The sequence below is a fragment of the Scyliorhinus canicula genome, chromosome 1, assembly GCF_902713615.1.
Source record: "Scyliorhinus canicula chromosome 1, sScyCan1.1, whole genome shotgun sequence".
In the NCBI taxonomy this organism is placed as follows: Eukaryota; Metazoa; Chordata; class Chondrichthyes; order Carcharhiniformes; family Scyliorhinidae; genus Scyliorhinus; species Scyliorhinus canicula.
Genome location: NC_052146.1, coordinates 259,470,610 through 259,494,314, shown reverse-complemented (window position 1 = coordinate 259,494,314; position 23,705 = coordinate 259,470,610). Strand labels below are relative to the sequence as shown.

Below are 23,705 nucleotides of genomic sequence, written 5' to 3'. Positions count from 1 at the left end.
CGAGTTGGAATTTTTGCACTCCTTAACATCAGATCTTTCACCCTCGGCTACCATGAGTAACAAAGGACAATGGTTTTTTGCATTTAGTAAATCTTTGAGCCACCAGAGGGAAAGGCAAAACTGAAAAAAGATCAGGCAGCACGGTGGCGCAGTGGTTAGCACTGCTGTCTACGGCACGGAGGGCCCGGGATCAATCCCAGCCTCAGGTCACTGCCTGTGTGGAGTTTGCACATTCTCCCCACGTCTGTGTGCGTTTCACCCCCACAACCCAAAGATGTGCAGATTAGGTTGTATTGGCCACGCTAAATTGCCCCTTAATTAGAAAAAGAAATTAGGTAGTCTAAATTACCTTTTTGTCTGATTTCTATTGGAGAAAGTGTTTTAGCTTCTTCACCACATTCTGCCAGTGCTTTAAGCTCAATAGGCAACCCATGACAATCCCAGCCAGGTACAAAGTGAATTCTGGAACCTCTCATCATCTGAAACCGATTTGCGATATCCTTTAGTACCTGCAGTTAGTGAAATCAAAATAATAAGAATAATCTTTATTAGTTTCACAAGTAGACTTATATTAAGACTGCAATGAAGTTACTGTGAAAATCCCCTAGTCCATATACTACGGCTGTGTAGTGTTCGGGTACACTTGAGGAAGAATTCAGAATGTCCAATTCACCTAACAGCACGTCTTTTGGGACTTTTGGGAGGTAACCGGGGCACTCGGAGGAAACCCACGCAGACACGGGAAGAACGTGCAGACTCCCCACAGACAGAGACCCAAGTCAGGAATCGAACCCGGGTCCCTGGTGCTGTGAATCAACAGTGCTAACCACTGTGCTACCGTGCCGCCCAATGCTAAGTCATGGGATGAGATGCGGCAGATATCTATTTTTTAAATAAATTGATATATATGGTTTTGAAATAAATTACACATGCAAGATACATCATCAAATAATGATTTGTAAATTTAAAAAAAAAAGAAATGTAGTGTGCCCAATTCATTTTTTCCAATTAAGGGGCAATTTAGCGTGGCCAATCCACCTACCCTGCACATCTTTGGGTTGTGGGGACGAAACCCACGCAAACACGGGAGAATGTGCAAACTCCACACGGACAGTGACCCAGAGCCGGTGAGGCAGTAGTGCTAACCACTGTGCCACCGTGCTTTGATTTGTAAAATTGATCACAGTACATACCTAGCCTCAATATATATATCCATTTCAAGAGAAAGTGTCCAAACAAATCTAAGCATTTAATGAGCACCGAAGATTAACTTACTTTATTTAAGGCATGACCAACATGAGGGTCACCATTCGCGTAAGGTGGTCCATCATGAATACAAAAATTCTTGCCTTTCCTGTTTCTTTGCCAAGAATATAGCTCTGAAAAACCACATTCCTATAAACGCAAGAAATACATCAAGGTTTCAACAGCTTACCAGGCCTTATTAATTCACAAGTAGTCAGTTCTTCATTGTATGGCAATGAGGTAAAAATCAAGTGTTTTCTTCAGGTGAAATAGGTTAGAGGGCGTGGGGTAATTGGCTTTATGTATCAACATATCCTTATTTTTGGATTTCCATACAATTCCTATGTCCATATTAACAATGGAAACTGAATATGCAACTTGTTATTACACCCTCCTGACAGCATCTCAATTGCTAAATCCAGCATGAAAACATAGACAATGACATAAATGGAGGCACTGGAACATAATAGAAAAAATTGACAGATAATATGCTCAGGCAACTATACATAAAATATATTTTGAAAATGTTTAGCTTTTCATCCTACATGTCTGGGAACACAATCAGAATATTTTCATCATTTATAATACAATAATTGATAGCCATGATGTGGAGATTCCTGCGTTGGTCTGGGGTGGGCACAGTAAGATGTCTTACAACACCAGGTTAAAGTCCAACAGGTTTGTTTGGAATCACTAGCTTTCAGAGCACTGCTCCTTCGTCAGGTGAGGAAGGAGCTGCACTCGAATGTATTAGCATGGATAAAAGATTGGCTGGTTGGCAGAAAACAGGGAGTACGCACAAATGGGTCTTTTTATGATTGGCAAAATGTGACGAGTGGAGTCCCAAAGTGGCATGTTCTGGGGCCTCAACCTTTTACAACTTGTGTCAATTACTTAAATGAGGGGAGTGAAGGAATGGTAGTTAAATTTCCAGGCGCCACAAAGATAGATAGGAATGTATGTTGTGAAGAAGATACGAGGAGTTTGAGGATGCTTACAGATATGTTGAGTGACAAACTCTGGCAGATGGAAAATAATGTGGGAAAATATGAAGTTGTTCACTTTGCAAAGAAGAATAAAACAGCAGAGTTATTACTTAAATTGAAAACAAAATCAAGAACGAAAGTCGGAAGTTTGAAGATAATCAGATACCTTCGGAGTTCTGACCATTTTTGTAGATTTTTATGGGTGGCGCAGTGGTTAGCACTGTTGCCCCAGCGCAGCGACCTGGGTTCAATTCTGACTTCAGGTGACTGTCTGTGTGCAGTTTGTATGTTCTCTGTGTTGAATGGGTTTCCTTTGGGTGCTCTGCTTTCCTCCCATAGTCTAAAGATGTGCAGGTTAGGTGGAATGGTTATGCTAAATTGCCCCTAAGTGTCCAAAGGTTAGGTGGGGTTATGGGGTTACAAGGATAGGGTGGGCATTGAGCTTAGGTAGGGTGCAATTTCGGAGGGTCAGTGCAGACTCGATGGGTCGAATGAATGGCCGCCAGCGCCGGCCCTAGGGTTGCTGGCGCCCCGGGCAAGCTGAACTTCGGCGCCCTTGGGGGGCGGGGCTTGGGGGGGGGGGGGCTTGGGGGGGGGGGGGCCTGGGGGGGGGGGGGGGCCTGGGGGGGGGGGGCGGGCGGACCCGCGGGGGGGGCGGACCCGAGGGGAGGGCGGGCGGACCCGAGGGGAGGGCGGGCGGACCCGAGGGGAGGGCGGGCGGACCCGAGGGGAGGGCGGGGGGGGCGGACCCGAGGGGAGGGCGGGGGGGGCGGACCCGAGGGGAGGGCGGGGGGGGCGGACCCGAGGGGAGGGCGGGAGGGGCGGACCCGAGGGGGAGCGGACCGAGGGGGGTGGCCGCCCTGGGGGGGGGGGGGCGCCCTGGGGGGGGGGCCGACCTGGGGGAGGGCGGCCACCGCGGGGGAGGGCGGCCACCGCGCATGCGCTGGTTGGCACCGGCACAACTGCGCATGCGCGGGACCCGAGTCTGGCGCCCCCTAGCACATGGCGCCCCGGGCGACTGCCCGAGTTGCCGGTGCCTTGAGCCGGCCCTGATGGCCGCCTCCTGCTCTGTGGGGATTCAATGAGAACTGCAGAATTTCAAAGCGCAGAGTGATCTAGGTGTTCTACTGCATGAGTCACAAAAAGCGAGTATTCCAGTGCAGCATATAATCAAGACGGCTAATGGAATGCTCACATTCATTACGAGAGGAATTGAACATAAATGTAATAATGTTACACTTGTTATACAGGGCATTGGATGGGCAGCACAGTGGCACAGTGGTTAGCACGGCTGCCTCCCGGCACCGAGGTCCCAGGTTCAATCCGGCTCTGGGTCACTGTCCATGTGGAGTTTGCACATTGTCCCCGTGTTTGTGTGGGTTTCACCCCCACAACCCAAAAAAATGTGCAGGCTAGATGGATTGGCCATGCTAAATTGCCCTTTAATTGGAAAAAAATTAATTGGGTACTCTAAAAATTAATAAGAAATACAGGGCATTGGTGAGACCATTTTTTGGTCTCCTTATTTAAAGAAGGATGTAAATGTGTCAGAGGAGGTTTACTAGATTGATATCTGGAATGAGTGGATTGTCCTATGTGGATAGGTTGGAAAAGCTGGATTTGTTTCCACTTAGAAGAGTGAGGGACGACTTGATTGAAGTGTAAAGGCCATAGTCCCAAATGACCATAGGCTGCTTTCCCCTTTGAGGAGGAAAGATGACTGGTGGTGATGTAACCTGAGGATCACCACACCTCAGGCGAGGGGCAAGGTTGAGAAGGCAGGCCTTCATGAAGTATGCAAGATCCTGAGTGGCCTTGACAAGGTGAACGTGGAAAATACGTTTCCTCTTGTGGGTGAGTCCAGAACTAGGGGGGGTCACTGTTTTAAATTTCAGACAGAGAAAAGGGGATTTTTTTTTCCCCAGAGCTGTGCAGACTTTGGAACTAACTCACTGAAGACGGTGGAGGAGAGGCCACTGAATATGTTTAAGGCGGCAGTAGATAAAACTCTTGCTGGGCAATGGAATCGAAGGTTAATAGGGGATAGATATGACTATAGAAATCAACACTAACAGATTAGCCATGACACTGTAGAAAGGCGGAGCCGGCTGGAGGGGCTGAATGGCCTAATTCTGCTCCTCTTCCACACATTTCTCTGCAACGCTGCATCCAGCCCCCAGCAGGAACAAGCAGAATAATCTGTTTTCAAACCTGCCCGCTGCAATGAAGTCTCCGCCACCTGCTCAATGCTCCTGTAGTTTATTCTCCTGGTTCACCTGTGAAAGGAGCAGTGCTCCGAAAGCTAGTGTTTGAAAGAAACATGTTGGACTTTAACCTGGTGTTGTAAGACTTCTTACTGTACAGTCACAGGAATTGTGGCACACCCATAGGTGTCTCCCTTTAACCGTGACTAACATCCCACCCTCAGCCGCGGCCGGGTCACTGCCGGGCCCCAGTCCCAGCCCCCGCCTCCCCGCGGCCGTACCCTCTGGATCTGCAGCTCCTTCTCCAGTAGCTCCCGGCCGCTCGATCTCATTGGGAAGTCGGTGCGGGGCAGCAGCACCGTCTCGCGGAACTTGGTCTTCTCCTGGCTCGAGCTCCCGCTGGCCAACGTCAGCCGGCACCGACCGCCGGCGGCGGCCCGCAACTTGCGGGCCAGCGACGGACCGCAGCGGCCACCGAACGCCGGAATCATGGCGGGGACTGTGACTATGCCCGTGAGGAGGAGGCGGAGACACGGTAGCACTGCAGGACCCAGCGGCTTCCAATCGGGTGGGGATCTCGGCTAACGGTGGCCGCCAAGGCGCAAAATGCGCGTCTCAAAACCGCAACTTTCCCCTGTCCCCGGGCGGCTCCACTCCCATGTCCCTCAACTGTCAACTCAGGTCACACACCAAAAAACAGTAACAGGCAAATCAATGGGAATATGTGGAACTGTGTCTACGCAAATGGCACTCCCCGAGGAGTCAAAATGTCTAAATACATTCTACATATATCAGTCAGTGCAGTAATTTTAATAATAAACCTTAATGTGTTTTTCAGGTTCACTTACATAGACATAATAACATAGAATTTACAGTGTAGAAGGAGGCCATTTGGCCCATTGAGACTGCACCGGCCCTTGGAAAATGCACCCTACCCAAGCCCACACCTCCACCCTATCCCTACACCTCCACCCTTGGGGTGATATGCATCACTGTAAATACACAAGGGGTTAATGTGAATACACTACGACTAAGTAAACACTAGAAGGAGCACCAGAGACATCATGACATACAGCCAATGAACACATAGAATAGGACACGACCAATGGGCAGTAAAGACACCCAGAGGTGACACTACAACAAGGGGGCATTACACAACCCATATATAAGGACATGTTCACATATACTCTGTCTCTTTCCACAGGTGACACTTCGAGAATAGGACAGGGGCAGATCACACCCACCACGTGGCTTAGAGCAGACTGGTTAGTTAGACTGAGTTACTATAGCAAGATTAGCAGCAGAGTCAAACTCATAGAGAACTGTGCTAATGGTTCAATAAATCACATTGAACTTACTTCAAAGTCTGGAGTATCTTTTGGTCAAAGCTGCATCGAGTTGCAGCCTGTGTTATCCCAGAGTACATAACACAACAACCCTATCCCTGTAACCCCATATAACCGATTTTGGACACTAAGGGCAATTTAGCATGGCCAATTCACCTAACCCAGGGCCGCTCAAGGCACCGGCAACTCGGGCAGTCGCCCGGGGCGCCATGTGCTAGGGGGCGCCAGAGACTCGGGACCCGCGCATGCGCAGTTGGGCCGGTGCCAACCAGCGCATGCGCGGTGGCCGCCCTTCCCCAGGGCGGCCCCCCGGCTCGGTCCGCCCCCCCGCTCGGTCCGCTCCCCCCGCCCCCCCCCTCGGGTCCGCCCCCCCCTCGGGTCCTCCCCCCCCTCGGGTCCGCCCCCCCGCCTCCCCCTCGGCCCCGCCCCCCCAAGGGCGCCGAAGTTCAGCTTGCCCGGGGCGCCAGCAACCCTAGGGCCGGCGCTGACCTAACCTGCACATCTTTGGACTGTAGGAGGTAACGGGAGCACCTGGAGGAAACCCATGCAGATATGGGGTGAATGTGCAGACTCCGCACAGACAATGATCCATACCGGGAATCGAACCTGGGACCCTGGAGCTGTGAAGCAATGTTTTAATCACTGTGCTATTGTGCTGCCCTTGACTAAAAGCATGTTCAATGCAGGAAAACAACGTCCTGCCTTATCTCCCTGATAAGATGTATTCTTGGGGATCTAATCATATCATCTCTCAGACTCCCACCTCCAGTTGCCATGTTTGTGGATCATCCCCTTTCCATGGAAAATGAACAAACTCTTCATTACCCAATTGAATGATTCCCAACTGTCTGTCAAAGACCATGGGCTGGATTCTCCGATTTGAAGACTAAGTGCTGATGCTGGCGTGGGAATAGTGGTGTTTTACACCCGAAAGAACGGCGCAAAAGCTGCATCGATCCTCTGCCTGGTGGGGGGCTAGCAGACACGCAGCGTAAAACCTCCAGCTTTAGCTGCGGATCCGGCTGGAGAGTTGCCGGGTTCGTAGCCGTGCATTCGCACTACGGCAGCCTGCAGCATGGAGCCGGCAGCGCGCGGACCCGGCCTGCCAAAAACTGCCCCACTTTGGCCAAGCTCGCCATCCCCTGGACCAGCCCCCAGCCCCCGCCAAAGCTCCCCCTGCCCATGGAACGGCTCCCACCCAACTGTGGCGGCGCTGGATTCAGTCCGCAGCCGCCACGCCGGGTTCACGAAAATAAATAGCATGAGTGACCCACGCCATTGGGAACTCGGCACATCGGGGGAGGGCCTCAGGTGACGGCCTGAGGCCATCCTGATGCCATGCGTGTACTCTGTGAGAATGCCGTTTTGGAGGGGGTGAAGCTTCGCAAAAGCGACGCCCCCCCGGATTTCGCCGCTAACGGGGATTCTCTGGTCGATCGCCGAATGTGATTTTGGCGACGGAAGCCGGAGATTCCCGCTCGATTGACCCATTTCAAATTTTTTTTTACATCTAATCAATAAAAATGAAAATATACTTTTTTTTTAAAATGCCCTCTTGATTTTTCCCTTAGACTGCAATGTCCAGGGGACAATTTTTTAATTCCTGAGGATTTCAGGCTAACCTTAGAAGGTTGGCATTTCTATACCTGCTACAGGAAAGTAATTTTATTTTTAAAATTGTATTCACAGGACATTAGGTTTTTCTTTAATTGAAAACAGAAAATAACTTGGCGGGTTGACAGCAGGTGTGGAGAGAGAAACAGAGGGATTTCTTGGTGGTTCAGTTATTTATAGGATCAAAAGTAGACTATTCAACCCCTCAACCTTGTTCTCCCATCCTATCAGATCAAACTTGATCTGTACTTCAATGCCACCTTCTCGGGGTCAATTCAGGACGGGTGTGGCCGACGAGTGCCACCAGCGACCACGTCCCATGAAGGTACTCTTGAGGCCTTCTATACCCGGTGGCACCGCAAGGTTTGGATTGCTTTATGGACCACCCCACCTTTTCACATTTTGGTTTGATGGTTGGCAAGTTTCCGTGGCTTTTTGTTATTTTTGGGCAGGGCCCCTACCAGGAGCCCCAGTTAATTTGTCCGCGAGTTGGTTGCTTTTATTATACGTATTTGATTAGACCCTAAAAGATCACGTCGGGCGAAGGGATTTAACACCTGGGTTGGGCTTTGCAGGTCGCCAGTGGGGAGCTGAGGCCGGCGAGCGGCTTTGCTGGGCTCCGGGCTGGCTGTCAATCACAGCCGAGTCCCGGTATGCGCATGCGCGCCGCCGCCCGGGTTGCCGGGGAGCAGTTTTCGTCGGCGGTTCCGGGCCTCGGGGATCAGCCCATCGGTGGGCGGTTATCTGGGCGTCTCTTCTCCACCATGTCTGGCAGCCCGGCTTTCCTGATGCGGCTCGTGGCCTCGGGCTTCTCGATTGCGGAGAAGGCGCAGGTCATCGTTCAGCAGGTGATGAGCGGCGGGGATCTTGGGGTGGTGGAGAAGGTGAGTTGGCGAACAGGCCCATTAAACTTTACTTCAATCCGGGGCGGAGAGGAGTGGGAGGGGATCACCACCGCCCACCTCTTCCCTCTGAAGTTGGGAGCAGTTGGAGGTGTATTTTCCCTCTAATCGTGGGGGAGTTTGGACAGCCGCTTCCTTAGACACAGCCTGACGTCCACACTTTGATTTCAGCTGACGAAAGTGTGTCTCCAAGGGGAATCTGGAGGGTTGCAAGGTCCTTGTCCCCTTCCTGATTTGCAAGCCACACTGTCTCTTTTTCTTTAAACAAGCTGTGGTGATATGCATAACTTTAAATACACAACGAGTTAATGTAGATACACTAGGACTGAGTAAACACTAGAGGGAGCACTAGAGACATCATGACACACAGACATTCAACCAATAGGTCGGTAAGATAGGACACGACCAATGGGCAGTCAAGACACCCAGAGGTGACACTACCACAAGGGGGCTACCCATATAAAAGGATAGGGCACACATGCTCTTTCTCTTTTCCACATGTGACACTCGGAGACGGGGGCAGATCGGAAGCATCACACCCACTGCATGGATTAGAGCAGACTGGTTAGTTAGATTGAGTTACTATAGCAAGAACAGCAGGAGAGTTGAACTCAAGTAGGAGAATTGTTAACTGTTTAATAAATGTGTTAACACAATCTCCAAGTCTGAACCTTCCTTTGTCAGAGTATACATCAAGGAAGCAGCTTATGTAATATGAAGAAGCATAACACAACTCAAGCTATCAATATTCCTGGCCTTGCGGCTGAGTTCAAGCCGAGGATTGGGTGCAATACCTGTCCTTGTCAGCTTGGATCTAGTGCGTCTCTTTAGCGGGAACCCATGCTGGGTGGCACTGTGGTTAACACCACTCCCTCACAGCGCTAGGGTCCCAGGTTCAATTCCGGCGTTGGGTGCCTGTGTGGGTTTGTTCCGGGTGCTCTCGTTTCTTCCCACAGACCAAAGATGTGCAAGTTAGGTGGATTGTCCTTACTAAGTTGCCCCTTAGTGTCCAAAGGTTATGTGGGGTTACAGGGATAGGGTGGGGGAGTGGGCCTGGGTAGGGTGCTCTTTTGGAGGGATGGTGTGTACTGGATGGGCCGAATGGCCTCCTGCATGTAAGGATTCTGTCAATGTGCAAACTCGACACGGACAACCAGGCCACAATTCAGTTTGAATTTGACTTGTTTTTTTGGAGCGAGCAATGAAATGGACTCAGGGTTTGCCCAGTCAACTCTGGGCATTGGTTTTGAAATTTGTGGGGGGAAAAATCAGTTAGCACTGCTGCCTCACGATGCCATGGACCTGGGTTCAATCCTGGCCTTGGGTCACTGTCCTTGTGGAGTTTGCACATTCTTCCCATGTCTGCGTGTGTCCCACCCCCACAACTCAAAAAGATGCCATGTGATGGTAGGTCGATTGGCCACACCTAATTGTCCCTTAATTGGAAAAAATAATTGGGTACTCTTAAGTTTATTTTTTAAAAATATAATCAATATTCAATATACAGCTTGTGTGTTTTTCAGTGTTACCCATATGAACCCTCAATCCTTGACGGGCAAGTGACAAAACAGTGTTAATTATTCGTGCCCTTGATACATATTGATTTGACACATCTTAAGGTAAATGAGTTAGAACATAGAACATAGAACAGTACAGCACAGAACAGGCCCTTCGGCCCTCAATGTTGTGCCGAGCCATGATCACCCTACTCAAACCCACATATCTACCCTATACCCGTAACCCAACAACCCCCCCCCCTTAACCTTACATTTATTAGGACACTACGGGCAATTTAGCATGGCCAATCCACCTAACCCGCACATCTTTGGACTGTGGGAGGAAACCGGAGCACCCGGAGGAAACCCACGCACACAGGGGGAGGACGTGCAGACTCCACACAGACAGTGACCCAGCCGGGAATTGAACCTGGGACCCTGGAGCTGTGAAGCATTTATGCTAACCACCATGCTGCCCTGCATGAATGACTATAATTTAGTGGCCATTACTGAAACATGGTTAAAGGATGGTCAAGACTGGGAGTTAAATATCCGAGGGTATCACACTATTCGGAAGGACAGAGTGGATGGTAGCTCCGTAATTTAAGGATGACATCCTGGCAATAGTAAGGGATGACATCGGTGCTATGGAGGATGAGGTTGAATCCATTTGGGTGGCAATCGGGAATAGTAAGGCGACAAAGTCACTGATGGGAGTAGTCTATAGGCCACCAAATAGTAACATTAAGGTGGGGCAGGCAATAAACAAAGAAATAACTGATGCATGTAGAAATGGTACAGCAGTTAGCATGGGGGATTTTAATCTACACGTCGATTGGTTTAACCAGTCGGTCAAGGCAGCCTTGAGGAGAAGTTTATAGAATGTATCCACAATAGTTTCCTAGAACAGTATGTAATGGAACCTACGAGGGAACAAGCAGTCCTAGATCTTGTCCTGTGCAATGAGATGGGATTGATTCATGATCTCATAGTTAGGGATCCTCCCGGAAGGAGCAATCACAATATGGTGGAATTTAAAATACAGATGGAGGGCGAGAAGGTAAAATCAAACACTAGTGTTTTGTGCTTAAACAAAGGAGATTTCAATGGGATGACAGAAGAGCTAGCTAAGATAGACTGGGAGCAAAGACTTTGGTGAAACAGTTGAGGAACAGTGGAGAACCTTCCAAGCAATTTTTCAGTGCTCAGCAAAGGTTCATACCAACAAAAAGGAAGGACGGTAGAAAGAGGGAAAATCGACCGTGGATATCTAAGGAAATGAGGGAGAGTATCAAATTGAAGGAACAAGCATACAAAGTGGCAAAGATTAGTGGGAGACTAGAGGACTGGGAAATCTTTAGGGGGCAACAGAAAGCCCACTGTCACCAGACTTATAAACGACCCTCTTATGGACTGACCTCATTAACACTACATCTTGTATGCTTCATCCGATGCCAATGCTTATGTAGTTACATTGTATATCTTGTGTTGCCCTATTATGTATTTTCTTGAATTTTGTTTAATTCACTTTTCTTCCCATGTACCGAATGATCTGTTAAGCTGCTTGCAGAAAAATACTTTTCGCTGTACCTCGGTACATGTGACAATAAACAAATCCAGTCCAATACTAAAAAAGCTATAAAGAAGAGTAAGATAGATTGAGAGTAAACTTGCTCAGAATATAAAAACAGATAGTAAGAGTTTCTACAAATATATCAAACAAAAAAGAGTGGGTAAGGTAAATATTGGTCCTTTAGAGGATGAGAAGGGAGATTTAATAATGGGAGATGAGGAAATGGCTGAGGAATTGAACAGGTTTTTTGGGTTGGTCTTCACAGTGGAAGACACAAATAACATGCCAGTGACTGATAGAAATTAGGCTATGACAGGTGAGGACCTTGAGATGATTGTTAACACTAAGGAAGTAGTGATGGTCAAGCTAATGGGGCTAAAGGTAGACAAGTCTCCTGGCACCGATGAATGCATCCCAGAGTGCTAAAAGAGATGGCTAAGGAAATTGAAAATGCACTAGTGATAATTTACCAAAATTCACTAGACTCTGGGGTGGTCCTGGCGGATTGGAAATTAGCAAACATGACACCACTGTTTTGAAAAAAAGGAGGTAGGCAGAAAGCGGGTAATTATAAGCCAGTGAGCTTAACTTCGGTAGTAGGGAAGATGCTGGAATTTATCATCAAGGACGAAATAGCGAGGCACCTGGATGGAAATTGTCCCTTTGGGCAGACGGAGCATCGGTTCATAAAAGGCAGGTCATGCCTAACTGATTTAGTGGAATTTTGTGAGGTCATTACCAGTGCGGTAGATAACAGGGAGCCAATGGATGTGGTATATCTGGATTTCCAGAAAGCCTTTGACAAGGTGCCACAAAAGATTGCTGCATAAGATAAAGATGCATGGCATTAAGGGTAAAGTAGTAGCATGGATAGAGGATTGGTTAATTAATAGAAAGCAAAGAGTGGGGATTAATGGGTGTTTCTCTGGTTGGCAATCAGTAGCTAGTGGTGTCCCTCGGGGATCAGTGTTGGGCCCACAATTGTTCACAATTTACATAGATGATTCAGAGTTGGGGACCAAGTGCAAAGTGTCCAAGTTTGCAGACGACACTAAGATGAGTGGTAAAGCAAAAAGTGCCGAGGATACTGGAAGTCTGCAGAGGGATTTGGATTGGTTAAGTGAATGGGCTAGGGTCTGGCAGATGGAATACAATGTTGACAAATGTGAGGTTATCCATTTTGGTAGGAATAACAGCAAACGGGATTATTATTTAAATGATGAAATATTAAAACATGCTGAGATACTGAAACATTCCATGTCAAAATGCAGCAAGACCTGAACAGTATCCTGTCTTGGGCTGACAAGTGCAAGCAACATTCTCACCATGCAAGTGCCAGGCAATGACCATCTCTAACAAGAGAGAATCTAATCATCACCTCTTGACATTCAATGACATTACCATTGCTAAATTCCTCCCCACTATCAACAGTCTGGGAGTTGTTCTTTTTGGGCTGTGCTCCATTTGTTCTTTGTAGGAGCAGCCTTCTTTAATTTATCCCATAATTAGTTTCAGTTCTTCTAATTAGTTGATTGGCCCTATAATACATTACCATTGGCCAGAAGCTGGACTGGACTCACCATATGACTATTGTGGCGATAAGAGCAGGTTAGAGGTTCTGCAGGAAGTAACTCGCCCCTTGATTCCCAAAGTCTGTCCACCATCTACAAAGCACAAGTCAGAAGTGTGATAGAATACTCTCCATTTGCTTGAATGATTGCAGCTCCTGTAACACTCCTGAAGCTTACCACCATCCAGGATAAAGCAACCCTCTTGATTGGCACCCATCCCCAATTACTCCCTCCATCACTGACGCCCAGTTGCAGCTGTGTGTACCGTTTGCAAGATGCACTGCAGGAGCTCGCCATGGCTTCTTAGACAACACCTTCCAAACCCACGAACACTACCATCTAGAAGAATAGCAGACATATGGAAACACCACCACCTGGAAGCTCCTCTCCTGCTCACTTACCATCCTGACCTGTAAATACATTGTCGTCCCTTCACTGTCGCTGAACCAAAATTTTGGAACTCCTTCCCTTAAAGTACTGTGGGTAATCATACACCATATGGATTGCAGTGGTTCAAGAAGACAGCTCAATGCCACCTTCTCAAGGGTAATTAGGGATGGGCAACATGCTGGCCTAGACAGTGCCCACATCGGCTGTATGAATTTTGGAGTGCATTGCTGCAAGTGTGTATGCCACTACAGTCACCTTGTGTTTTACTGCCCAATAATGGGGAGGATTTTGAAGAATTTCATCATAGGTTCATGCAGTAATTACCTTGGTTGAGAGACAGTGCATTTATTTTTGATTTATGTTTAGTTTTTCTGAAGGCATTGACTCGAGCTACGATACAGTTGCCCCGGCATTGATAGTCCCTGAGTATTTTTGCCAAGTATACATTCTACGTGGGCTAGACTGTAGGTGGAGGCAGGTTGATAAATGGAGGACATAACAGAGTCTTCCTACCTGATGTCCACAAACCTTTGCTGCAATGGGTGCTGAGTCCAGTTGTCGCTCCTAAAAGACTGCCCTCACTGAGATCAGCTAACTTAACACAAGAAGGGAATCAAACCTGGAACCTTCTGGTTTGTAAGATTATTTAAAGATGTTTTCCAATTGTCTACATAATGGGGACATCTATGGTATACCACGGCTTGCCGGTGCTGCAATCATAATGTAAATGCAGGGCCAGAACGTTTTAATATTTCACACAATCCGTTATATTTTATTGTATAACCTCTTTAAGTTCATGAGAAATTCTAAACCATTGCATAAGCTGTTCAACAGCAAGGTATGGAATTGCAAATTACTTGCATAGTCTCGGTTGTTCATTTGATTGATTTATTTTAGTTTTCTCTTGATAGTTCTTCATAAACCTAGCAGCTGAGGTTATCTCAAAGATGTCATAGTCTCACTTTGGAAAATCATTTTCCAGCTAAGCAAATTAGAGTATTTTAGAGGTTTTATTTTTCTTTTGTAACAATATGTATGTCTGGTACTTGCAATGCTTCACTTCGGTGAAAATGCAGCCGAAATGAATGACACTTATTTTGCAGAACAATTAATTAGGCAAAATTCTATTTGTGATTTTCATGTCTGCATATAATTTCTACCATGAGAGATTTGCCAATGTTGGTGGTTTTCTGCTGGTAATCTGGGAATTTTTGGACAATTTATACAGGTTAGATAGAAAATTGTGAATAGTTATTTGATGAATACAAAGGTTTTTTATACCAATAGACTTTAGGTCTTGGTTAGCACTGCTGCATACGGCGCTGAGGACCCGGGTTCGATCCCGGCCCTGGGTCACTGTCTGTATGGAGTTTCCACGTTCTCCGTGTCTGCCTGGGTTTCGCCCCCATAACCCAAAGGTGTGCAGGTTAGGTGGATTGGCCAAGCTAAATTGCCCCTTAGTTTGGAAAAAATTGGGTACTCTAAATTTATATGAAAAAAAGACTTTAGGTCTTGCTCCACAGTGCCACATAGTGGCCGCAACAACATAATAATGGTTTATATATCAAAAATGAATCGGAAAGGGCGGCACGATGGGCTAGTGGTTAGCACAACTGCCTCACGGCGCTGAGGTCCCAGGTTCGAATCCCGGCCCTGGGTCACTGTCCGTGTGGAGTTTGCACATTCTCCCCGTGTCTGCGTGGGTTTCGCCCCCACAACCTAAAAATGTGCAGAGTAGGTGGATTGGCCACACTAAATTGCCCCTTAATTGGAAAAAATAATTGGGTAATCTAAATTTAAAAAATTTTAAAAATGAATCCGAAATACTGACATGGCAATTTAGTTATTTTTTGGAAAATATTTTTAGCAATTTATACATAAAATATACAATAACACAGAATAACAATTGAACAGCAAGAACCCCTCCCCTGCCTTCCCCTGAAACAGTATGGGCGGGATTCTCTGGCCATGTTCGACCGGAGAATCCCGCCCAAGGTCAATGGATTTTTCCATTCTACGCAGCCTGCCTGTGATGTTCTTGCCGAGCATTGGACACACGTCTCTAACTGAGGCCCCACAGTTGCATTGTAATTTTCTATTCAAGAGAATCTCTGTCCACTGGCAGGTAATCATTGGCAAAATAATTAGGGAGGGGGTGGATGGATAGAAGGAAGGTTGAAGCAGATACAATATGAACTTTCAAAACAGAAGCTTGAAATGTGGAAAATGGTGAAAGAGCAAATGCTGAAACAGACATGAAGGGCTGAATGGCCTCCTGTTTTGTATCATTTTATGGTGGCTCACAGTGGATCAGAAAATAATACAGACTTGAATATTTAGTTTATTTGTAATCTGAGCCTTGGATCCTTTGGCAGTTATTCATATAACTAATATGGATTTGGGAAACAATAATAGTGCCTGGCAATTTGTTATTGAATTAACTCATGCTGAATTACTGAGATTATTTGGAATATCAGATTATCTCGGATAGTGTTTCCCCACCCCCACTGTTGTTCTCGGTCTTATTTGCTGCTCTGTCCCTTTCTGCTGGCATGGATGTGAATATGGCCACTTTTCTTTTAGCTTTTTCAGCTCAAATTAATTACTGTTGCACACTGCATCTGTCCAATAACCTGGTATAGATTGGGAACTTGTGTAGGGAACAGCATTCTGCTCTGTCATGGAACATATTGCAAGTAAGGTTACTTTTTGAATTTTGGCTTGTTAAATACTACATTAGAAGACTCTTGCATCTGACCCATCTAAGTCAAGCGTGTTTGTGAAATGCATGCCACAAATATGATTGATTTGTTCCATTTATGTAGCCACATACAATTCAAAGATGTCAGCAAATTGTTGAATCTGTTGGATACGTAAAACAATTCCAACAGTGTTCTTCTTGTGCTTGTTAGTAAAGTGACCCGGTGATGAGGGCCCTGAGAATTGGATCACTTCGCAAGGTCTGTCCATGCATATTGTATATAATATAAACCATGTACATTATTCTGTGTATGATATTTGGCCTTTGTATTGAACACAAAAGGGGCAGACATGGACCCCTAGAATTGGATCGTTTAACAATATCTGTCCATGCAAATTATTATATATAATATGAACCATGTGTAGTATTCTGTGTATTATACTTTGCCTTTGTATTGAACACAAAAGAAGCAGACATTTGTCTGTGTTTCACTTCTTCATATTTCCAACATAGACTGGAGCCCATGATCTACAAACAAAAGCAGATCGATTGGTGCAGCTAAGCATCTGTTCGTCACTAGCACGTAAATTCCCCAAACTAACTATTATTGGGGAGGAGGTAAGGGCATTACCACGTTGTCAAATGTTTAATTCAATCTACCTGTTCCATAGATTTCCTTTCTGTACAGTTTCCTGTCCCATTTTTTGATAAGATTTGGAAGAATTTTTATTTTCCTGTGAACTGCTGGCATATTAATTGCCTTTCATTTGAGTAACATTTTCAATGGAGCAGTCATGTTGTTATGACACCGTGGGCTAGTGCGCGGTCAATTCTAGCCCACTTGACCCGGAGTCACAACACAAGTGAAATAACCAATGAAGGCTTTGGACCTTGGCTGCCCAAGAATTGCAGTCACCAGGTTTATAAGTTTAAATACTGTTTACTTATAACAAGAACTGTAATGAAATATGCAGCATATACAACTGGTTAACTATTATCTAATTTCTAATTCCTTCCCTTTAACTTGCCCCCCCCCCCAACCCTCTATATCAAATGTGTATATATGTACAAACACACACACACACACAAACACACAAGGCAGACAAACAAACACAGAGGGGAAGAAAGGGGTAAAATAAAACCTAAGCGAAAAAGAGTCTTTGTTTCAAGTGGGATTATACTGTTTAAGGATTGCTTTCAGTTCAAGGTTTTTACTGTAGAATCGTTCAGGCTTCTGTAGTTTCAAGGATAGAGCACTCTCAATCTTTCTGGAGAGAGAGACAGAGTCCTGGTGTTTGCTTGCAACCTGTAATGGTATCCTATAGATTAATTCATCCAGGTTCTCTGCAGCTTCAGGAATACAGCACTTGCAGCTTTTTTGGCGAGGAGAAAAAGCAGGTTATTTATTTCTGTGTCCAGGAGTCAAAACTGAAACTCCTTGGGACTCTGAAAACCATTCCACTGGGACAGGATCCAATCACCGCCTGCTACCCGGCAGAATATGACCTTTTGGGCCAATTCATTGGCTCCCAGCCAATTAATCAGACTGAGACCCAGTCCAACTCTCTCTGGTGCCGACAAATCTGAAACTCCTGTTCAAACTTAACAGAGTAAGAAGTCTTACAACACCAGGTTAAAGTCCAACATGCTTGTTTCAAACACTAGCTTTCGGAGCACTGCTCCTTCCTTAGGTGAATGAAGAGGTATGTTCCAGAAACATATATACAGACAAATTCAAAGATGCACGGTACATACTCGTGCGACTTGGCCAACGTTGTCTACCTCGTACGCTGCAGGAAAGGATGTCCCGAAGCATGGTACATTGGCAAGACCATGCAGACTCTGCGACAACGAATGAACGGACATCGCGTGACAATCACCAGGCAGGAATGTTCCCTTCCAGTCGGGGAACACTTCAGCAGTCAAGGGCATTCAGCCTCTGATCTCCGGGTAAGCGTTCTCCAAGGCGGCCTTCAGGACACGCGACAACGCAGAATCTCTGAGCAGAAACTTACAGCCAAGTTCCGCACACATGAGTACAGCCTCAACCGGGACCTGGGATTCATGTTGCATTACATTCATCCCCCACCATCTGGCCTGGGCTTGCGAAATCCTTCCAACTGTCCTGGCTTGAGACAATTCACACCTCTTTAACCTGGGGTTACCCCTATCTCTGGATCTGTAAAGACTCAATTACCTGCAAATGCTCGCATTCTAAGCATTGACTGGCATCTTTGACTTTGTCTATATATATGTTTCTGGAACATACCTCTTCATTCACCTGAGGAATGAGCAGTGCTCTGAAAGCTAGTGTTTGAAACAAGCATGTTGGACTTTAACCTGGTGTTGTAAGACTTCTTACTGTGCCCACCCCAGTCCAACGCTGGCATCTCCACATCAAACTTAACAGAATGTTCTCTCCTGTAACTTCTGAATTCCTTGTTTTCTCTGCTGCTTGACTTAAAGATACATGTCGGTCAATCACCCATGGATCGAAAATGGTAACGGCAAAATAAGAGAAAGGGGAAGTAAGGTAATAAACTGGAAGGACCTTTTCAATGTAAATATCCTTAATTGATTGTTGATTTTCATTACAATTCTCTTGCACATCTTTTGCATGAAGGATATAATCACAAGTCAACGCGCAAAAGGTACTTAATTATTGTAAATAATATTGGCATGTTCCAATAATAACATGGGAATTAGGAGCAGGAGTAGGACATACAATCCCTCATGCCTGCTTTGTCATTGAGTAAGGTCATGGCTGATCCTATCTTGGCCTCAGTTCCCTTTCCTGACTGTTCCAGACCCCTTGAATCCTCAATAGTGAACAAAGTTCTGTGTAACTCTGCCTTCAGTATAATCAATGACCCAGCCTTTACAGCTGTCTGCTGTGTAGAAATCCAAACATTCACCACCCCCGAAGAGAAGAAATTCCTTCTCTATCTCAAATGGAGAATCTGTATTCTAAAACTATGCCCCTCAGCCGTAGATTCCCCGAGGAGGGGAATATCCTTTCAGCATCTACCTTGTCAAGTCCCCACAGTATATGTTATGCTTCAATGAGATCACTTCTCATTCTTCTAAACTCTAATATAGGCCCACCCTGTTCAACCTTCCTCCATAAGACAACCCCTTTAGCCTAGAAAGTAATTTAATGAACCTTCTTTGAAGTTCTTCCAATGTGTCTCTCTCCTTAAACAAAGAGACCAAAACTGTAGTACTGTAGTATGGTTTGACCACTACTATGTCACAGATTCATAGAATTATTGCAGTGCAGGCGGAGGCCATTTGCCCCATGTCTGCAACCAAGGACAAACAAACAAATGCATTAACCATCCCCCACAACAAACTGCCCCCTGCTCAATATACAGACCAAAACATCTGTACATTTCCAGGTTAAAAAAAACACAAATTAACAATCGGTCCATAAACAGTGTAACCAAAGACAACAATACTGCCAAGGCCCACCCCCAATGTTAAATGGCAACCAATTCTTGGAAGTGCATAATAAACAGCCCCCATGAATTGTGAAACCCTTCCTTCATCCCCTTCAGCTGAGACCTCACCTTCCCGAGAGTCAAAGAAATTCAAGTAGGTCCCCCCCACAAAGCCGTGTCACAGGATGGAGAAGCTGACCTCCACCCCAACAGGACCCGCCTCCAGGCAATCAGCGAGGCAAAGGCTAACATCTGCCCCCGCATCCGCCTGCCGTCCGAGCCGGTCCGACCTCCCGAGACAGGCTTCTAGGGGCCTTGGCTCCAAGTTCACTACCCCCAAGATGACCCTGAAAAACCTCCCTCCAACAAAACTCCAGGCCCTGCCCACTGGGCTTGGCCCGCCCCATCCCATTGTTACCATCAAGCCCATCCCAGGATCCTCCCATCCACGTCATCTTGAAAACATCTCACCCAGTATCGGTCCCCTCCCCAAACTTTGCACACACCTCCTAGGCTATCAGGCTCTGATGACCGCAGCCCCTCCTCACCACACCCCTGTTCACTGGCCAGCTTGAGCGAGCCAGTGTGGAGGCCCCTGCCCAGGCCTCACTCTCTCCTCCTCCTTTCTTTCTTCCCTCTCCCCGCCGAAGCCCGGTCCCTGGAAAACAAAGAAATCCCTTTCAACACACAACCACAGTGTAAACACACAAACCTCAAAGAACCATCATTGCAAAAGAAAATCCCAACTCTTACCTTGTCCAAATGACAACTTCAACCCATTTAGCACATATAACAACATGCAGTGAAACATAGAGCTATATACACTCCTCCAACCCCCCTCCTACCCTCAGTCCAAGACCAATCCTCCGTCCCATTTCTCACTTCTGCCCCAGTCCTTCTGTCTTCACAAACGCTTCCACCGTCTCAAAATAAAAGTCTTTGGAGTTGTAGGTCACCCTCAACTTAGCTGGGTACACGATGCCGAACTGCACCCTGCCGTTATACAGTGCCGTCTTCACTTGGCCTTCCCCGCCTTCTCGCCAACTCCAACGTAAAGTCCTGGTATATACGTATACCAGCTCCAGCCCACTGCACCTCCCGGTTCTGCTGTGCCTAACACAGGACCCACTCCTTCACGGAAACAAATGAACACTGCTCTTGGAGGTCCCCTCCCCATTCGCCTTTGGTTTAGGTCTTCATGCCCTTTGAGGCCGATCTAGTTTGTACCGAGAGAGATCTTCCCGCTCCCTCAACAGCTCTGCCAACATCGTACATCTTCGCAAAATACTCTGATGTACGGTCTTGGGCCCTCCAACCCTTCGTGCAGGCCCCCGATCCTCAGATTTAGCTGCCTAGATCTGTTTTCTAGGTCCTCCACTTTGGCTCGCAGGCCCTTGTTGGCCTCCACCACCCTCTGCAGCTCCTCACCCATTGAGCTGAGTTGATCACTGTGTTGCGACAAGGCCTCTACTACTCCCTTCAGTTTCTCACCCTGCTCCCACACCTCGGCTGATGTCCTCGACACCGCCGCCTTCACTGGGGCAATCGCCTCCTCCACCGGCACCTTCAATGCTGCCATCATCTCCTTTCTCATCGCCTCCATGTGCTTTGTAAACTGTTTTTCAAGTTCCACAACCATCACCTTGGTCATCTTTTCTGCTGTGTACAGTGCGGCCCCACCCAGCGACCCAGCCTCCGCCATCCTTCCAGTTGCTGAACTGACCCTTCCACTCAACGGCAAACCTTCATTCGCCCCCTTCTTCACGGCAGCTTTCCTTTGGGTTTTGGACATCTTTCTTCCTGCACTTATTGAACCAAAAATTGTCCCTGGGACCAGGCATTAAATTCTAAAGAAAATCAAGCCTTGAGCAGGATCCATCCGACCTCCTCCTACATGCCGCCACCGGAAGTCTGAGTGTAATTCCCTTTTGTATACTTCAATTGATTCTGTCACCTCCACACACTTGGGCAGTGCATTCTAGACCCTAACCACTTGCGGTGTGAATAAAATTTTCCTTGTATCACTATCATTCCTTTACTATTCACTTTAAATCTGTGCCAACTCACTCTCAATCCTTTCCGTATTGGGAACAGATTCTCCCAACTATTCTATCCAGACCCCTCACAATTTTAAGCAAATTGCTGCGGATAGCTTTGACAAAGAGTCATTGGACTCGAAACATTAGCTCATTTCTCTCCCTCCAGCTGCTGCCAGACCTGCTGAGATTTTCCAGCATTTTCTTTTTCCTCACAATTTTGAATACCTCTCTCAAATCTCCTCTTGGCCTCCTTTTCTCCAGGGAAAACAGCCCTAACTTCTCAATAACTGAAGTTAATCATTTCTAGAATAATTCTCGTGGATTTTCTGCATTCTCTGGACCCAATACTCCAACTGAGGCTGAATGGGTGACTAATACAAGTTTAACATAACGTCCTTGCTCTTGTGCTCTATGCTTTATTAATCGCTCTGTCAACTTGTCATAGAATTCCTACAGTGCAGAAGGAGGTCATTCGGCTCATCAAGTCTGCACTGACCCATTGAAAGAGCTGCCTACCTAGGCCCACTCCCTCGCAACCCCATAACCCCACCTAACCTTTGGACACAAAGGAACAATTTAGCAAGGCCAATCCACCTAGCCTGCACATCTTTTGTTTGGGAGGAAACCCACACAGACACAAGGAGAATGTGCATACACCAGACAGTTACCCAAGGCCGGAATTGAACCGGGTCCCTGGAGCTGTGAGGCAGGAGTGCTAACCACTGCCGCCCCTGCCATCCTCAATGAGTTAGGCACATATAGACGCAGTTCCCTCTGTTCCTTGCAACCCCCTTAGAGTTATATCCCCTGTCCCCATGTACTTTCTGCCAAAATGAATCACAGCACCTTTCTCTGCATTGAACATCATCTGCCATCTATCTGCCCATTCCACAAACTTGTTTATGTCCTTGTGAAGTTCTACACTACCCTCACAGTTGACAAGGCTTTTGAGTCTTGCATCATCCACAAATTTTGAAATTGTGCCCTATACACCAAGGTCTAGGTCTCTATATCTAATACGTATATAATATATATCATGAAATGCAAGGGTCGTAACACTGGTACCTGTGGAATTCCATTGCAAACATTCCTGCAGCTCGATAAAATTCCCTTAACCACATCTCCCTGTTTCCTGACACTCGGCCAATTCTGTATCCATGTTTCTGATGTCCCTTTTATTTCACGAGCTATAACTTTGCTCAAAGATCAGTTGTGTAGAGTTGTGTAATGTGTAGAATTGTGTCAAATGTAATTTAGAAGTTCATGCACATCCAACAACGTGCACTCATCACCCCTCTTTCGGTTTCAAAAACTCCAAGTTAGTAAAACATGATTTGTCCTTTCAAAAATCCATGCTGTCTTTCCTTTCATTAACCTGCATTTGTCCGTGTGACTAACTTTATCTCGAATTATTGTTTTTAGATCTTCTCCACCACCATAGTTAAATTGATTGGCCTATAATTACTAGGCTTATGCTTATGATTTTTTTTGAACAGAGGTATAATGTTTGCAGTTCTCCAGTCCTCGGGTACCACCTGTGACTCTAAAGAAGACCGAAAAAAATCAAGGCCTGTGCCTCCAGAATTTCCACGTTTACTTCTGTCAGTATCCTTGGGTACATCACATCTGGTCCCAGTTCCTTATCAACTTTAGTTATTGGTTAACCTATCCAATGCTGCTACCTTTTCAATTGCGTTGCCTTCATTTTTTACTGTGGCTTGGATAGCATGATATTCCTTGGTAAAGCTGGATGAAAAGTATTCATACCTCAGCTATGCCCTCTACCTCCATGTATAAATGACCTTTTTTGGTCCCTCAGCATCTCTCTTCCTTCTTTCACCACCTTTTTACTATTTATATGCCTATAGAATACTTTCAGATTTTCTTTTATGTTAGCTGCCATTCTCTTTTCATACTCCCTCTTATTTGGTTTGTCACCTCTCCTCTGAAACTTATATATTCAGCTTGTTTTTCAATTTTAGTTTCTACTGACACCTGTAATAAACACACTTTTCCGTTATCTTTCTTTATTTCTCCTTTGTTATCACAGAATCATAAAATTTACAGTGCAGAAGGAGGCCATTCGGCCCATCAGGTCTGCACTGCCCCTTGGAAAGTGCACCCCATCCAAGCCCACCCCTCCAATCCATCCCCGTAACCCATTCACCCCACCTAACCTTTTTGTTTGGACACTAAGG

The 23,705-nt window shown here is 46.4% G+C and overlaps 2 protein-coding genes across 4 annotated transcripts in view; one reads left to right on the top strand and one right to left on the bottom strand.

Moving 5' to 3' along the window:
• The window catches only part of iars2 (isoleucyl-tRNA synthetase 2, mitochondrial), a 109,082-nt gene extending 104,093 nt beyond the window's left edge, over positions 1–4,989 (bottom strand). Inside the window, exons 1-3 of one of the 2 annotated variants that reach the window (XR_005462359.1) lie at positions 4,717–4,989; positions 1,276–1,395; positions 350–509 (exon numbers count right to left, since the gene is read on the bottom strand). Coding sequence is in view for 1 of the 2 variants with exons in the window: in XM_038811998.1 (XP_038667926.1) it covers positions 350–509; positions 1,276–1,395; positions 4,717–4,926 (490 nt within the window). In the remaining variant the exon portion in view is untranslated. The remainder of the gene's footprint in view (positions 1–349; positions 510–1,275; positions 1,396–4,716) is intronic. The other variant, XM_038811998.1, reaches the window with a different exon arrangement.
• A 3,085-nt stretch (positions 4,990–8,074) lies between these two features.
• The window catches only part of bpnt1 (bisphosphate nucleotidase 1), a 32,950-nt gene continuing 17,319 nt past the window's right edge, over positions 8,075–23,705 (top strand). For both annotated transcript variants that reach the window (XM_038811993.1, XM_038811986.1), the window contains exons 1-2: positions 8,075–8,279; positions 16,542–16,646. In XM_038811993.1, the coding sequence (XP_038667921.1) occupies positions 8,160–8,279; positions 16,542–16,646 (225 nt within the window). In that variant the 5' untranslated portion in view covers positions 8,075–8,159. The remainder of the gene's footprint in view (positions 8,280–16,541; positions 16,647–23,705) is intronic.